This window comes from Notothenia coriiceps, unplaced genomic scaffold, assembly GCF_000735185.1.
Source record: "Notothenia coriiceps isolate Sejong01 unplaced genomic scaffold, NC01 NC01_scaffold00019000, whole genome shotgun sequence".
Classification (NCBI taxonomy): domain Eukaryota; kingdom Metazoa; phylum Chordata; class Actinopteri; order Perciformes; family Nototheniidae; genus Notothenia; species Notothenia coriiceps.
This window is the reverse complement of record NW_011351701.1, coordinates 229353-241679: the sequence shown is the minus strand read 5'-3', so window position 1 is coordinate 241679 and position 12327 is coordinate 229353. Positions and strand designations below refer to the sequence as shown.

Here is a 12327-nt window from a genome sequence, read left to right as displayed (position 1 = left end):
TATTTTTGTTGTTCTTTTATATCTTATTTGACCTATTGACATTTATTTATTCGTGCATATTTTTTTATCTCTCCAGTTTAAAACTATATGTCTGGTTTACTGTCCTCTAGTATACATTGAAATGATTTCTAACCTGTTTATCCCAATAATTATAAAGGAGTACCTTGGAAATATTTGTTTACATAAATTGTGACCAAACCGTTTGAGACCCACTGAGATAACTTAGACTAAAGTGAACTATCTAAACACTCAGAGTCCTTTACCTCACTGAGCTGTAGTTATCAGCCTCTCAGTCTGACTGGAGAGGACTCTCCCTCCACATTATTGTAGAAACATCTTCTTCTTATATCCGTTAGAGCAGCTAGCACCATATTCTAATAACAACAGCGCCGGTTCCGGTGCGTCCTTCTCTCTCTCCCTCGCTCGCTCCCACGCTCGCTCACACTTTGGCTGTGAGCTGCGGGCGCCTGATAAGTCAACATTCCCCATTTTCATCACTTACATCGCCCATCTTACAGGGCAAATGAAAAGTGTAACCGGGCTGAAAAGGGTGTTACATTTACTTAATTATGAATATTGTTACATCAAGGCCAAAAATTAGGATGAGCACCATCGGTCAAAAATGTTTTTCTACCAGCGCAACGCCTCCCCAGATCTGGCGCCCTAGGCGAACATCTATAACGCCAGTGCTACGGGCCGGCCCTGGCTGTATATGCTGTGTTTTTCTAGTAGCTGTTTGAAAGAAGGCACACTAAGGGATGGAGTAGGTGAGATAGATGCTTGTGTGGGCCCCTGACCTTGTAGGGCCTCCTTGGCGCGGTCCAGCTCCTGCTCCCTGTCCCCCAGCTGCACGCGCAGCTCGGTGGCTGAGATCAGGTTGGCGGAGCAGCCTCCCTGGGTCTCCTCCAGGTCCTTACTCAACATGTCCTTCATCTGCCTTAGCAGGTGGACCTCCTCTTGAAGCTGGACCACCTCCTCACGCAACAACACTGAGGGAAAAGGAAGCAGAGAGAGTTTGGGTATTTAGAGAACGTAGACGAGGAATGAGTTACCTGAGATGGCTTGATTGCAAATATAAATCAGAAGGCAGAGAGATGAGTAGTGGAGACATAAGGAAAAGGACACATGAAGGACCAAAATAAGCCAAATGTACAAGAAGTAGGAAATTATAACGTAGTCTTAAACATCTGGAATTAAAGAGAGAAGGTGTCATTACGCAGCAGCACATAAATAACCGCTCAAATCAACACATCAAACCCCCTCGAGACTCAATGCTCCCACTTCAGCTGTGGCCATAGGGGTTTAAGAAATTCAAATAAATGCTGAGTGACAGACGGAAACATGTGAATATTGTGTGTGAGTGAGAGGAAGTAGTCTGATAAGACTACATCAAATATCAGCGATACACTCCGTGCTCGTCAAAGCTTTCCATGCATTATGACATTCCTCCCAGCACTCGAGGAAAATGTAAAACTGTATAGACCCTGATGATAGATTTGTAATTCAACAGCAAAAACCTATATGATACCCCAAAAAATACAAGACGGAAGAGCAGAGCAAAGAAAAGTAGCAACTTGGATAGCGCAGGAAAGATTACATGATTAATAAAAAGATAGTTGCTCATTAAAAAATTAACTTCTTCAATTAACAAGGATACAATTCATTGATCAACTGCTCTAATAGGCAGATTTGATTCTCCTTGTGACTTGGAAAGCAATAAAGTTGGGTTTTAAAAAACAATTTTCATTTCAAATTCTGGGAATTTCTGTTTCACTGCATTCTTAAATTGTATAGACAAAACCAATTAATTAATTAACTGAAAGTTGACAACTAAATCAATGAGGAAAATAAGGAATCTTAAATAAAATGTATTAATTATCCAACTGCTGTAGCTGAGTGATTTCACTTTGAACCACAAATGTTAACCTGCTCGTCTGCGAAAGATTTCATCGCAATCCTTCCAATAGTTACTGAGTTATTTCCGTTTGACCAAATATTGCCATCCCAACATTAAGGATGCTCGCCTGAAAAAAAAAAAATGAATACAAAAGTGAGCCCCTAATTTTATGCAAATCCCTACAAGACTCCATGTGCAGTTATGTACAATTCAACAGCAAGTGTGCATGCAACAATGTATGTGTGTGTGTCTGTCTGTCTGTCTGTCTGTCTGTCTGTCTGTCTGTCTGTCTGTCTGTCTGTCTGTCTGTCTGTCTGTCTGTCTGTCTGTCTGTCTGTCTGTGTGTGTGTGTGTGTGTGTGTGTGTGTGTGTGTGTGTGTGTGTGTGTGTGTGTGTGTGTGTGTGTGTGTGTGTGTGTGTGTGTGTGTGTGTGTGTGTGTGTGTGTCTTTGGAGAAGGAGAGAGGCTGTCTCTGCAGGCGTGCAGCCAGACCTCGTGGGGCTGCAGCAGCTCCGATAAGAGAGGAAGGGACAGTCCATCGCTCTCTGTCGACTCAGGACTATGAGAAGATATGGGGCAGCTCTGCGCTGCGTGTGACAAAAATAGTTTGTTTCCCTGCGAGAGCAATCGTTCACGGCCTTCTTGCAGCCTAAATCCGCTTATTCATCTGTTTACCTACAGGCTTCCGCTTTTTTTTCACTGGACTGAAGTGTGCATTTTTTTGGTGCTTTCTTGTGTTTGGCTTAATCTGCAACTCTAAACAGGATGTTTAAATTATCAGCCGCTCTTGCTGTGCTGTGAAGGTCGTTATGCTCTTGTCCTTAGCGGGCAGAGTCGTTGTTTTTAGCAAAGAACCTGTTTATTAGAGTGATTCTCAAATGGTGATTAGCATTTTTATTCATAATCTATTAGTATTTCACAAGCAGCATGCACTTGGCTTGTGGGAAATATACTGTAAGTGAATTAAAAATGGAGGAAAATGTACACTAGATTTACTGAAAGTGTGTCTAATAAATAAATCAGTTTCATAACTCTCCCAAATCCAATTTGCAATAATTTCCAGCATCCTCAGTGATAAACACATTAGATGTAAAATTGAGGAACATATCTCGGGAAATCTTCTTCCCCTGAATTAATGGTCGGTTTACATTCAAGAAATGTGTGAAGGGACACACAAGCTGCTCCACTGCACACTGACTTGAATAAAGCCGAACCAATGGCACTGACAGGCGAAACCCACCTATAGATGAGGAGGGTCCACATGCAGTTTCCTGCCATCATATAAACCGTCTACTGCACTCCACAGTATCGGATGTTTAGGGCTTGAGAGGTTGTGCAGGATGCTTGGTCAGAATATTATGGTCCTAAGAGAAGCCCACTCTCTCCCTTTGCATTCAGCTGTAACCTATTCCATTTACTTCTCATCCAAGCCTGATGAGAGTGTCCATCAAAGCCAGTCAGGACAAGGCCATCACTCCAAGTCCCGCCGCATAGCAGAGCTGTCACAACGCAACACACACACATAGTACTTGTGTGTATTGGCTGTTGGCTTAAGATTAGGTTTGAAAGTAAGCAGAGGTTTTGCTCGCTGCTCGAAGGGGAAGTGGGAGCATGAAATGTGTGGATTGGAGGTCAAAGACCTGAACTAGTCTCCCGTATATGAAGCGCCAGCAGGATTAGAGTGGAGCTATTTATATACATGAATGAACAAAGATGCTTAATGTGAGCTGTGCTGGAATATAGAGTTTGCATGAGAAGTTAAATTAAAAGTTAAAGCTCTCATTGCCAAAACCCGTAATTTTTTTAAGACACTTTCAGATGTACTATTCTCAGTACATCCATATTGATTGGCTCTTACCATAAAGCCATCACTTTCTAACCAGGCAACTTTAGAGCAAGTGCTTGAAAAACTTCTATCTAATAGGTTTATCTGATCTGAATCAGACATGTTTCCTAGTTTAGTATTCTGAGCTTCTTTTGACGATGAGGCCTACAGTCTCTTTTCAATTCAGCATAAGAGTCTGTCAGTCAGTTCACCCAAATGACACAACACGTTTGATAATATAATATACTTATTTACTTTGGACATGTGTCTGAGGTGTATTCCACCATCCCCATAAAACAGGGCTGAAAGACATTTAGTATGTGTGGCTCTAAACACTGAATATTTTTAGGGCTGCTGTTCATTTAAATGTTTGTATTGATTATGTTTTGATATGTGCGAATGACCTTCATGATTAGCCTATAATATTTCAGAACATAGTGAAAATAGGGTCTTGTCAAATCAATAGTCCAAAATAAGGATAGTAAGTCTACACTGACAAAAAAGATCAGTAAAATGAGTCACAAGTATTTCTTTTTGTAAAATGTTATTTAAAAAATGGCTCAAATGATTAATTAATTATTAAAACAATGTCTATAAAAGAGTATAGTTCACATTTTGAGAGTAAAACAAACAGTTGAAATCTGAGACACATATAACTACAACAACAGCATGCCTAGATACCTCTAAAGGGTAAGAGATCAAAAAGAAAACTTCCTTCATTTGGGTGAACTGACCATTCAACTTTACTTAACTGTCCAATCAAACACATTACAACAGTTTCAATGGACCACACTGTATTTGAAAGTAAACCATGAAACTAAAACGGTATGATTGAGAGGGGTGTCGAAACTCACCTCAGTGACAGCAGCCAACTGATCTGCCCGGAGGAGATATGACATGGCTTTCACCGCCTCCCCCCCCCCGCCCCCCCCGCGCCCCCCCACACACGCACGCACGGCACGCACGCACGACGCACGCACGCACGCACAACACCACCACAGCACACACACACACACACACACAACACACACAACAACACACACACAACACCACACAACACACACACACACACACACACACACACACACACACACACACACACACACACACACACACACACACACACACACACACACACACACCACAAGACAGACTATAACACCCTTTGCTGTTAAATACCAACCAACTATGTGCAATATGTGCTATATATGCAATATATATATATATATATGCCGGTAAAACTGTGCTAAATCTGGCTGCTAATTCCTGAGAACTGTTACAGGATGTGTATTTTGAAAATTATGTAACTTTTTATTTTGTATTATATCATAACTTAGTACTTTTTAATGCATGTAACATTATGTAACATTAAGCTTTCTGTGGCTCTTTTTTTCAGCTGTAACTACGTACATTTCCCCTCTGTGGGACTAATAAAGGTATTCTGATTCTGATTCTCTCTGGCAATTCAAATCTGTGTAACTTTAGTTAGTACAGTATCGCTCAGCTATATCTGTCCAATATAAAGCCGGAGGCCATGCTGCTGCCTCCTTCTGTCCTCTTGTTTCTCAGGTGCAGAAGTCCATGGTTTGATAATAAGGTGGTTCAGTATTTTACAACTTGACTGCTGCAGGAAGACATACACTGCTGACATAACTGTCATGTTAAAACAATCATTTAAATATAAGACTCCTGTGCACAACCAAAGTGTATTAATGCTGTCCTGTTTCACTCTGGAGGAGTTAGGAGCATGAAACACATCTTTCACCTCATTCATCTTCAAATACCTAATAAACATTCATGCATTTAATAAACCATCAAACTGTGGGCTTTTTTTAAATACACTTCTTTCTTACACTGTCAATTCCTAACATGTCTATTTTTTTACAGAACCTGTACACATTATGACACACTCATACTCCTGCTGTGTGTCAAAGGGATGTGTTGACAGCTTGAGCTGCCAGGGAAACATGAAGTCACTGTTCAACATATGGCTATACAATCAACTGTCTAATTATACTACAGTACTGAGATTTGTTTTGAGCCTGCAGACCTTAAACAGTTTCTTCTCCCCTGTTGGCTCTCAGTATCGGTGCACCGCTCTAATATGCTACCTTTAAGGGGGAGAGGGGTATCTATAAGGGAAGGAGGTTCAGGTGAATGGGAGCTTAATGGCTTTCTACAGAAAGTATGAGAGGGGGTGCAGCTAAGCACGTCAAAGCACCAATATAAACATTTACTTTAAACAAAATTCAGAGAAAATTGAAAAATATTCATTGGGAATGTAAACAGCAACACAACCAAAGCTTTTCTGTAACTCTCTGATATGTGCACACTAAAAACTAAAGCCTTTAAAATGCTTAATCAAAGCCCCGTTCAACTTTCATAAGCTCATTTATTAGATAAACCTAAGAGAGAATGAAAAATAAAAACATTAGAAGTTGTTACCCAGGACAGAGGCTTCCTGTGAATGAGTAGACATGACGTTGGTGAGTATCTGCAATGCAGGTGATTGTTTTGAACCAAACTGTCAGCCTCCCTGAGGGGAAACAACCCACCATCGTGTTTCTTAACGACTAAGGGACTAAATGATAGGGTTACCACTTGAACAAATAAGTGGTTCATGTTTACCTCAATGACAAAATATACCAACGGCTCTCAGAAAAACAAACAAGCTCAAGCTTACTCTCTCAGTTCAGTTGACTAAACATAATCTTAGTTAAATGACTACAAGCAACAGGATCCACAGACAAAGAACATCTTCTATCTGCGAGGTTCATCTACATTGTATAATTCTTATTAGGCTGCAATTACACCTGCAGGTCTATCTTACTTTTACCTGATGGGTTACATGTCTATCATTCTAATGAAACTAATCAAGGTTAACATTAAACATTTTCTAATTAACACTGAACTCTTTTAAATAAATTTCTAATCATTTAATTAATCAAATACAGACAAGCGCTTATAACATTGAGTGGATAAGGCAGCTAAGAAAAGCTGACCCATTTCACTCCAAAGTCCCTACTACACCAATAGGCCAATCAGTGTTGGCATCATACTGTATATGTAATATTAAGCAGTGAGGAGCATATACTGATCATTACATCACTCTGTGTGGTGAGGTCTTTCCCCCTGTTGCTGCTGGATTACTTGATTTGCATTTGTGTGGGTATGTATGTGTATGAGCGTGTTTGTGAGTGTGTGTTAATGTAATGGCTCTTCCTGCACAGTATTATGAGAGGAGTGTATGTCTGCTGAGCTTTGGCCTGCACTAATTACAGTATACAGATCAGTGGAGATTGATCCAGGAGAAGACAGCAGTCTGCTTTAGCTCCTGATTAAACTCTTCATGGAGGTAACACAATAGCCCTGACAGGCAGGAGAAATAGAGAGCGAGGATTGACTGAAATAGACCCTGCAGGCTGTGTATTAACCAGAAGCTGGCAAAAAGCCTCATCTTATTAATCTGCATTGCTTCAGAGTGTTTCCTCATATGTCACTCTCTCTCAAGAGATTTAAGCTGCATAGGAGAGGATATGTTTAATATAATACAGATAGCACTTGTCAACACATACCATCTTCTGTACTTCAAGGTACGCCCTGATATCTCAAAAGTTATCTTTAGTTTTAAGCCCTTCCAGCGTCATAGCTCTCAGGTTTGCGATATCGTCGATCTGCCCGTCCACCACTTTAGTCAACACCAAAATATGTGTGGCTCAGAAAATAAATCCTCATGACTTCGATGATACTCCGAATTTTTGTCTAGCACCACCATGAGAATCACGTGCAGTTTTAGTTGATTATTCTGGAATATTACATGAAATTTGCTATAATCATTCCTATTTCCCTTAAGATACGATATTTTGACGATGAGTTTAAAACAGTGATCGCTGTCGACTAGTGCTGTGAAACCCTTAGGCCTAGAATATGGTTAACATTGTACCTCCTAAACATCAGCCTGTTAACATAATCATTGTGAGAAGTACGACATGCTAGCATTAGCGTTTAGCTGAAACCTGCGCTGTGACAAGTTCAGCCTTACAGAACTGCTAGCATGGTAGAAGACTAATACAATTACAAACCAAAGTAAGAAAGGGAAAACAAAACGACCCTTGTACTGTACAAGTAGTTCACATTTTGTGAAACTGATGAGTTTCCTGACAAGATGCTGAAAGAAACATAGCATTCTATGATCCTTAAGCACTGTTTACCTAGGCATAATACTTAAGGGTTGAAAGAAAAGCATCAAATCAGCACAAAAAAAGACAGAAGAAGGGAAAAGAAGACTGAGTCTCAAATCCTAGAAAGACTGGGTAGATGTCACAGGTAGGCAGCAATGAAAAGTGCTTTCTTTCATCATATCACAATAAGGATTTTATTTAGCATTTTCACTGTTAGTTTTAGCTAGTGACAAGAGGAACTTGTGCGATAATGGTACAGATGTTGTATAGACCTGCTTGGGTTGTATAGTTTCAGATTTGACATGCTTAAACTACAAACAGCGGTAAATCCAGTGACAAGTCTCCACTTCCTGATGCTTGTATTTCCCTTATCCTGAAAAGGCCCTGCATGTAAGGGTCAGGTCAGTTTCCTACTCAGGGTATTAGCCTGCCTCTCTATAATACATATGGGCATAAATAATTCATGTTGCTGGCTCTCAAACCTACCTGACCAAAGTATTCACCACTTAATGATAATTCCTAGAGGTCTGCAGAGAAAACACCGCGCTCCGCTTCAGTACAGCTATAAAACTTTAATATAGTGGTGATAGCTTTAGCAGATACAAAGTTAAGATGGTTGTATGTGTCCTTCATATTGATGCGTTTGAATACTGTATCTTTGCGCTTCCCAGTACACATGTGTACAGTGTATCTGTGCCAGTATACAGTATCTATTAGAAACAGCTTCCAATAATTAATTGCTTCTGGGTTTACATTACAACTGAGGTCAGTGCAAGAATGCCAAGAGCAGATAGCTGTAATTGATTCACACGTTTATTATGTGCAGATTAGGCCCGCTGCCAAGGATGTGCCACTGGCAGAGCACTGAGAACTTGGACAAAGCTAGATAGATTTCTAATACTGCTGTTGAGAGCTGCATTTTGAAAAACATACCCTCACTGTCACTCGACACCGGCATCTTTCACTGTGCTTGGGTTTGGTTAACATGAGGTGAATTAGCCAGTGATTAACCTGGCTGACTCAACGGTTATGAACAGGAAACAGATAATCATTTGATCCGTGCAAGAAAAGCCAAGATAATGAGGTGAGTTTGTACAGTAAATGTAGTATTTATGAGCATTGAATATTCAAGTTTTCAGTGAAGTCAATCAAGATGACCCTTGTCCCTCTTAAGCTCCACCCTCTCATTTCCTACACTTCTCATACTGCAGGGGAGGTGTCTGAGCATGTCTGTTTTGACTCAAATATTACCATGGTCCCAGTATCCCTCCCTAAAGCGCTAAGTAATAAAACCTCAAACACTTCAACAGATGTACCTGTGCCAAGTCTCTGATTGCAGAAAAATGTGTCGACTGTGGAACATTTCTGTGAGGTACTTTATGATGTCATGTTACCTGGACAGAGGCTGTTAGGCAGATATTTAGTCTAAAGGACTACTTTAACATCTTGGAAATATTATTATTATTATTATTATTATCCTACTGTGCTGTTTTTAGCCTTATTCTAAGCTAAGCTAACTGTATTCTGGCTGTAGCTTCATATCTGTAGAGACTTGACAGATGTTAATTCCATGTTAATAAGCAAAATAATACTGTTCAACCAAATATTTGGAAGTCATCATCAAGCCTTCATTAAAGCCCTCAAACTCTTGCTGATTTCACAGAGGGACAGTCCTCAGCCCTCGTGGATTTGCGTGTCAATGTCTGTAAGTCTGTTACGTGCCAGGTAGGCTGTACTTGTGTGGTTTTCCTTCCCTCCTGTGTTTCTCTCTTCTCCCTGCTTGCGTTCGGATAGTTTAAAAATCAGCTCCTAAGTTCTAACCCTATCTCCTATTCCTTGACCTCTGAGTGAAACGTCACGGGGTTAAGGGATAGTGGATAGGAGAACTCAAAAGGATTTAGGAGAAGAGACTGCAGTACTTTAGAGAATCCGAATGCACTTTCACTATCCGACGTGTTTATGATGCGCCAGCGGACGTCATTTTGTGTTTCTGCTGCTGTGGGGAAACTATGGAAACTAGTTTTCTATACAGCGGACTACAACATGGATGTATAATAAGAACGACGGACTCATCTAGAGACTGCACCGTGCTCCGATGCTGTTGCTTTATGCTTTATGAACAACAGAGAAACATATTCTTCATGACCAAAGTTGGAATTGAAATAAAAAAGTGAAACTTATGCTCATCACCCTCTCCATCCAGTCCACATTAATACAAATGATCCCAATACGTATGATTGTATGAACTATGAAAAGATCTTAAAATCAATACAAATGTATTTATTATAAACGTTAGTCTTTAACACCTATATCACCATTCAAACATCTTTTAAAAGTTGAGCAAACCCCACACAGCTCAGTGAAATATTGACTTTATTTGATCATTTCTGTAAAAACTAACGTTCATATTTCTCTTTTTGATTATGATACTGATGAACGTTCAAAACTAAGTACTTTGGCAAGTTACCACATAGGCTACGTTTTAAAAAGCTTAATAAGCACCGTAACTTTCATGATATAATTTCTCCGTCATAATCGGTTGTTTCCGTAAACGGCCGACTGTTGTATGATGGCAAATGATGCGGCCGCAAGGGATTGTGGGGGAGCATTTTCTCCTCTCCTTTCGTCAAGGGAGGTCCAGTGGTTCCTAAGCTAAAGGAGGTTATAAAGGGAGTTTGAAACCTCCTTTCCTATCATCTAGAGAATTCAAACGGCACTTATCATGGCTGCCACTGAGGGACTTCCGGGTCATTTCACTCCGTTAGGAAGGTTCGTAAGCTAAATGGACTATTCGACTGCAGCCCCTGTCTTCTGCACAGCTAATCAGCAGCTGATCGGTATCTGCCTGTGCACCTGAGTCTGATGGCTAATTGGATCCTCTCACCCTCAGCTGGCCTATCAGCAGCCAGGGCAGACCATAAAGGAGGCACCCAGGAAGTCTTCTCGCTCTCTCTCACCCTGGGCCTGTTGCGGATTGAGGAGCCTGAATTGACTGCCTTGTTTAGAAGCTCAGGCTGCAGTCGAATAGTCCATTTAGCTTAGGAACCTTCCTAACCGAGTGAAATGACCCGGAAGTCCCTCAGTGGCAGCCATGATAAGTGCCGTTCGAATTCTCTACATGATAGGAAAGGAGGTTTCAAACTTCCTTTATCACCTCCTTTAGCTTAGCGAAAGGAGAGGAGAAAATGCTGCCCCACAATGCCTTGCAGCCGCAGCATTTGCCGTCACACAACAGTCGGCCGTTCACGGAAACAAACGATTATGACGGAGAAATTATATCATGAAAGTTACGGTGCTCATTAAGCATTTTAAAACGTATGTGGTAAGTTGCCAAAGTGCTTTGTTTTGAACGTTCATCAGTATTATAATCAAAAAGAGAAATATGAACGTTAGTTTTTACTGAAATTATCAAATAAAGTCAACATTTCACTGAGCTGTGTGGGGTTTGTTCAACTTTTAAAAGATGTTTGAATGGTGATATACACAGTGATAGGTGTTAAAGACTAACGTTTATAATAAATAAATGTGTATTTATTTTAAGATATTTTCATCCAATCATACGTATTGGGATCATTTGTATTAATGTGGACCGGAGGGAGAAGGTGACGAGCATAAGTTTCACTTTCCTTTTTTATTTCAATTCTAACTTTGGTCATGAAGAATATGTTTACTCTGTTGTCCACATTCATAAAGCATAAAGCAACAGCATCAGAGCACGGTGCAGAGTCTCTAGATGAGTTTACAGTAGTCCCTCGTTCTTTTTATACATCCATGTTGTAGTCCGCTGTATAGAAAACTGTAGTTTCCATAGTTTCACCACAGCAGCAGACGCACACAATGACGTCCACTGGCGCATCATAAACACGTCGGATAGTGAAAGTGCAGTAGGATTCTCTAAAGTACCGCAGTCTCTTCTCCTAAGTCCTTTTGAAATCTCCTATCCACTATCCCTTAACCCCGTGACGTTTCACTCAGAGGTCAAGGAATAGACGATAGGGTTAGAATTTAGGAGCTGATTTTTGGACTATTCGACTGCAGCCTCATTCGACTTTGTTCGGACCTTTGTAAATGTGTGTGTGTTGAGAGGTGTGGGAGTTAGGTAAGTCTGGGGTACCCTGTACATTTCTCATCACGTAGATAACTAATGTTAAGACATATTTACTCCCTCAGGTCGCATTTCCAACTGTTTTTCCAAATAAGGAACATTTGGATTTGACTTGTCTTTAATTTGTCTTATGAGAAACACACTCCTCCTTCTCCTCCTTCTGTTTCCCTCTAACACGGTTTTGTTTTCTTTATTCGTATTGTTTGGTCCGGATAGAGATGTTAGATAGGAAAACTTTGGTTTTCTGAGTTTGTTTTTGGGAGTGATTGATTTGATGAGTCTTGACCTGTTTTGTCTTATGTCCCCACCGTTGTTAGGCG

At 40.5% G+C, this 12327-nt stretch overlaps 1 protein-coding gene across 4 annotated transcripts in view; it reads right to left on the bottom strand.

The window, feature by feature from the left end:
* Positions 1-12327, bottom strand: part of kaznb (kazrin, periplakin interacting protein b) — a 32972-nt gene that overhangs the window by 13306 nt on the left and 7339 nt on the right. For all 4 annotated transcript variants that reach the window (XM_010778209.1, XM_010778207.1, XM_010778211.1 and 1 more), the window contains exon 2: positions 798-989. In XM_010778209.1, coding sequence (XP_010776511.1) covers positions 798-933 — 136 coding nt within the window. In that variant the 5' untranslated portion in view covers positions 934-989. The remainder of the gene's footprint in view (positions 1-797; positions 990-12327) is intronic.